Here is a 5,000-nt window from a genome sequence, read left to right on the forward strand (position 1 = left end):
TATTACTGTAAACAGTACATTGGCTTCTTTCTCTTCAAAAGAAGCTGGTGTATATTTAGCCTGCAGCAGGTACAAGTACCCTTCTTGGTCCTTCCCCATGAAGCGCCGTAAAACACACAAATTTCTTTTATCATTAATGTTATTATTGTTATGCCTATTTTCAATATCATTATAAGATTCAAAATTAAGGACATCACCTGATGAAAAGAAAAGTGCTCGAAAGCCTGAGCTGTGCTTTCCACTCCAAAGGTTAACCCTCTCATTGTTAACCCACTCACGCCGGGTACATTTTGTAGCCAAAATTTAAAAAATCCGGGCGGCTACAAAATTGGCGGGCAGAGCTTCCCCGGAGTCTGTCCGCCCGCCCGGCCGCGCGCAGCCCCGAGACAGCATCGCACTGGCAGTCAGCCCGACATTGTTTATTTTTCCCGGTGTCTCATATATGTGACACCTGGGACAAATGGGTTAATAGAGCACACAAATTTTAAATGGTTGAAAGGGATGATTTAAAAGAAATAGTAGTTTGTTACAAGAAGGAGATCTCTAATTTGGTATGAAAGGCATGTTAGGCAGAATAAAACTCAGTAGTACATTAAGGTGTGACATATTTATTATGACACGCTGCACACTGTACACATGGGTACAAAACCCCGGGACTGACCACCGTGGTGTTACAAACAAGTGTGAAAAATACACTGGCTATACTCCTTTATACTGTCCAAAGTTAGTTGCAGACACGCAGCAGTAAACATTATAACACAATGGCTCCACCAATCAAAGCATTTGAGTTTTAAGTCAGACCCTTGTCCCTAATGACTTCCATCTGTCTCGTGCAAAGGAAGTGTACCTAGCAAATGTTTACTAGAAAATGTTCACATATGTAAGAAACTTGTAAGCATTTTTATAGTATGATAACTAAGTGCTATCAAACATTTCCAAATTACTGATGGAAGTTTACCCACACATGTTTACAATTGACTAGTAACTGACAATGAATAAAGAGGGTAATGTACATAAACTACCAGTGGGGAAAGAAGCAAAGAAATTTACTTAAAAAAAATACAAATGTGATTGAAGACAAGAACATATCACACCAACTTATATACAAGGGGAGACTTCACCTTTTGTACAAACAGCTCTTGCATACTACAGTGTAATGTACAAAAAAGGATTGACAAACCTAACACAGACCATAATTTTCATATAGGTATTTTAAGCTGGAATAACATTACAAAAATGTAACCTGACCAGTGAAATTAAGCCCTATTCCACTTCCTGTTAATAGACTAACTTCAGAAATGCATATAAATATTTCTAACCTGTTTCACCCAAGTACAGACTGAAAATCACTGGTCAGACCAAACTTCAGTGTAAGACAATGCCAAGTCACACCTTATGAAGGGCTGCATGGTTTTCATATGTATGTAAGCTACATTCTTACAATGAGTTGCCCTTGGAGAGAGGAGCCCCACATTCTCATCTGTGGGGAAGTACTTGTGTAAGTCCCTTGAATGTCTCTGGAGGCTATGGTTCAAACCTACTTCTATCTACGCTTGAGTGAATGACTCCTACGTTGCCCTCTACTGCGTCAACCCTGTAAATCTCTAACAAACCGATCTCCACCATGACTCGAGAACAAGTTGTCCATCGAATCCAAACACTTATATAGATTAATAAATCTGTTACTATCAGGACTGCTTTATATCCTTGGCCAGTAGGATTAAGGTAAGGGAGGGATAAGGGTAAGGGGCTGGAAGGGAGAGAAGAGCTTTGCACGAGACTCTTCACCAGGACTTTGTCTTAGACTGAATAGCTGATATATACCAATGACCAGAAAAGGGTACTGAGTAAAGTGATTCCACAAAAATCAAAACCCCTCCATGAGAAATAAATTAAAAATTGTATCGATTGTATGTATGCTAAATGTGATACACTGTGAAACGGGTTAGTCTAAGTGTAGAGTATGACTAATCATAAATGAGTTTAAAATAATAAACTAAGGTAGTCATAAAAAAAAATATATAAATCATAAAAAAATAAAATAAAAAAAAGCAAGAGAGGCTTATCTGACAAAATAGTCTTTTATAAGTTCTGCTATGGAAATGTTATTAAAGGATGTTACAGCATAACAGTTACTATTTTACATTAAAATAATCCAAATATCTTTTAAACTTCAAGATGTGAAACAACGCACTGGTAAAGAATTGTCCTCTGTACCAAACAAAAGAAGACATCATATACTTTACCTATTGCTAAATGATACATATTGAAAGAGCACATGAATATTTCATAATGTTTAATAACTAATCACAGGCAAAAGTGACGCATCATGAAATGCAAATGCTATTTGCTTCTGGCCAAAATTGCATTATTTTGCATACTCCATATATATATAAAACTAATGTATAATATTTTCATAAACGAAAGGGATATCTTTTATAATGCGAAGTTGTATGACTATGCAGTATTAAATAAATTATTCCACGACAAAATGTACAAATTCAAATTTATATTTCATAATAAGTTTCAAAAAGGCTGTATTTCCTCTTGATTAATCTTTCTGCCTAGAATGCCTGAAAGTGATATACATTAAAGCAAGCTAACTGGGTTTCTTTACATTATGATTTTTTTCCCCACACATTTGTCCAAGTGCTTAAGACTCCATCAGAGTCTCAAACACTGTCAAATTGAAGGCAGCTTATTTTTTTTCAATCTAACTCAATAAAAATTTTAATATCAAAAACTGTTATGGTAAATTAATCAAGGCCAAATGCTATTCCGTATTTGAAGAAGGCAGACAGCTATAGATGATAGCTAATAATATTCCAATATTCCCAGCTAGCAACTAGAGTCCACCAAATGATGAACCTGCCCTACAAAAAAAGTTTGACGAGGGCAATTAGTGTGTTGGTTGTGGGAGAAAAAATGGCCGATTGCTACCTAGTGATCCTGGGCAATGGTACTGGGAATTCTTCAAAGGATAAATTTGCCGAGAATATAGCCAACAAGAGCGATGATGAGAGCAGCAACCAAATGCATCATTGGGTTGCCTTGTTGCGTATCATGATGCTGGATGACGCTAGCAGCCACTGTCTTCTTCTCTCCTGTGCTGCTGGCATGTGTGCGCTGCCTCAGGGAGTCCTCCTGGAAGACAACAGTATATCAACAGAGGAAGGTAATGACCAACACACTTAATATATTCTTAAAATTTCAAAATCTACTGAAGTAAGCCAGTAACATAACTGAAAGTAAAATTCACACCATCATTCATCCACAAAATAACAAGACAAGTAAAAAATATTAATCAATTTTGATGAAAGTTAACATCAACCTCCTTTTCACCATACATATAAAAATAAACCTGTAAAATTTATATAAACACTTGCCTTAAGCTGAAGATTCTCTTGACGAAGTGCACTAATTTCCTCTCGCAGTCGTTTAATTTCGTCGCCAGCCTTCCTGAGTTCCGCTTCAATGTTATTGGCCTGAACAAAAGAAAAAAAGAGGATATAAATATAGGAACAGTGTTCCTCCAGAAAAAAAATTGTTTGGTATAGCCTCTATACAATAAAATTGAAGCATAATCTATAGCAAACTTTCAAAGTATCAGACAAATTTTCCAAACCATCTCTTACATTTTAAAAATTACGTTTCTTAAGAAACATCCCGATCGATGAAAATCTTTCAATTTTACTTATTACACTGGAATACATCCTTTTCTTAAGTAATAACCCTTACATGAAGTTAATCAATTTTTTGGCATCTTCCCTATTAACCCCTTGGACCAGGATGATGTTGCAGTCACGTCAAGGAAAAACTTGGGTAGTTGCCAGGGTGACTTGAACAAGCCGTCAACAAGGCAAATTGGCCACAGCCCGGGTGACATGAACTGCCATCAAGAGCGAAGGCCAGGGTAACAGAAAAGACTTGCCATGAGTGCACAAACCTCTTGGGAATGTGATTTGACTCCTTTGGCACTTAGAAGGGGGTTTTAGCATTATTCCCATTGATAAATGAATGTGGAATGTAACGTGTCTAAGCAGTGACTGGAAGAGCGCCGGCTCCTGGGAAGACACCATTTCTATGCTGCACACCATATTCCTGGCCGCTGAGACCAGCGGCGCAGGTTGTATTATGTAAAATAAAATAAAAAATTAGATATATTACACAAGCAATCAAATGTTCCACATTTTATTTTTCTTGCACTGAGTAATTTACTACATAGAGATATGATCAAAAGACAAATATGGATATTGGAAAATGGCAATAAAGCTAGGAGAGTTTAGACAAAATAACTTTGCAATGGGGAGGCACAGTCTTGTCACTGCTCATGGGTATTTGTCCTCGTAGTCTGTTCGCCCGCCGGCTGTGGCCCGCTGCTGAGCCAGAGCGCGACCCTAACACAGCGTCACACTGGCAGGACGCGCGGAGTGTTTTTTTTCCGGGTGTCTCAGATATGGGACACCTGGCATGATTGGGTTAATAAATATACTCTACATACTATGTATTAATCCCTTGGATCTGGCTCAAATACTACCCACAAATGACCTAAAATCCGGGCTGGTGTGTGGCTTGTCTGCCAGGTGCACACAAACACCTCTGTGCAGTGTCAAGACTACTGTAATACAACCTGCCTCGCCAATCACAGCAGGCAGAAATAGGACCCTGAACATGGAAATAGTGTCTTTCCTGGAGCTGGTGCTCCTCCAGACTTGGCTCATGAACAGTACATTCCACTCATTTACTGATGGAAATAATGCAAGACCCTCTTCCTAAATGCCTATCGAGTCTAATCAGCCTCCAAGAGGTTTGAGCATTCGTAAGGCATCATTATCATCACTCCAACCTTCAGCCGAAATAGTTATTGATAGCATGTTATCCTCACCCCAGCTCTTCGCCAAATTTTTCCATGACAGCATGTTCACATCATCAAGCCAATTTTTTTCAAGACATAATGGTTATGTCTACCAGTTCAAAGGGGTTAAAGATACAGATGGGTG

The 5,000-nt window shown here is 38.2% G+C and overlaps 1 protein-coding gene across 1 annotated transcript in view; it reads right to left on the minus strand.

Moving 5' to 3' along the window:
- Positions 1-588: 588 nt before the first annotated feature.
- LOC113805139 (vesicle-associated membrane protein-associated protein A) overlaps positions 589-5,000 on the minus strand; it is a 30,695-nt gene continuing 26,283 nt past the window's right edge. Inside the window, exons 5-6 of the mRNA XM_027356084.2 lie at positions 3,387-3,485; positions 589-3,144 (exon numbers count right to left, since the gene is read on the minus strand). Coding sequence (XP_027211885.1) covers positions 2,974-3,144; positions 3,387-3,485 — 270 coding nt within the window. The 3' untranslated portion in view covers positions 589-2,973. The remainder of the gene's footprint in view (positions 3,145-3,386; positions 3,486-5,000) is intronic.

Source organism: Penaeus vannamei, chromosome 2 (genome assembly GCF_042767895.1).
Source record: "Penaeus vannamei isolate JL-2024 chromosome 2, ASM4276789v1, whole genome shotgun sequence".
Taxonomy (NCBI): Eukaryota; Metazoa; Arthropoda; class Malacostraca; order Decapoda; family Penaeidae; genus Penaeus; species Penaeus vannamei.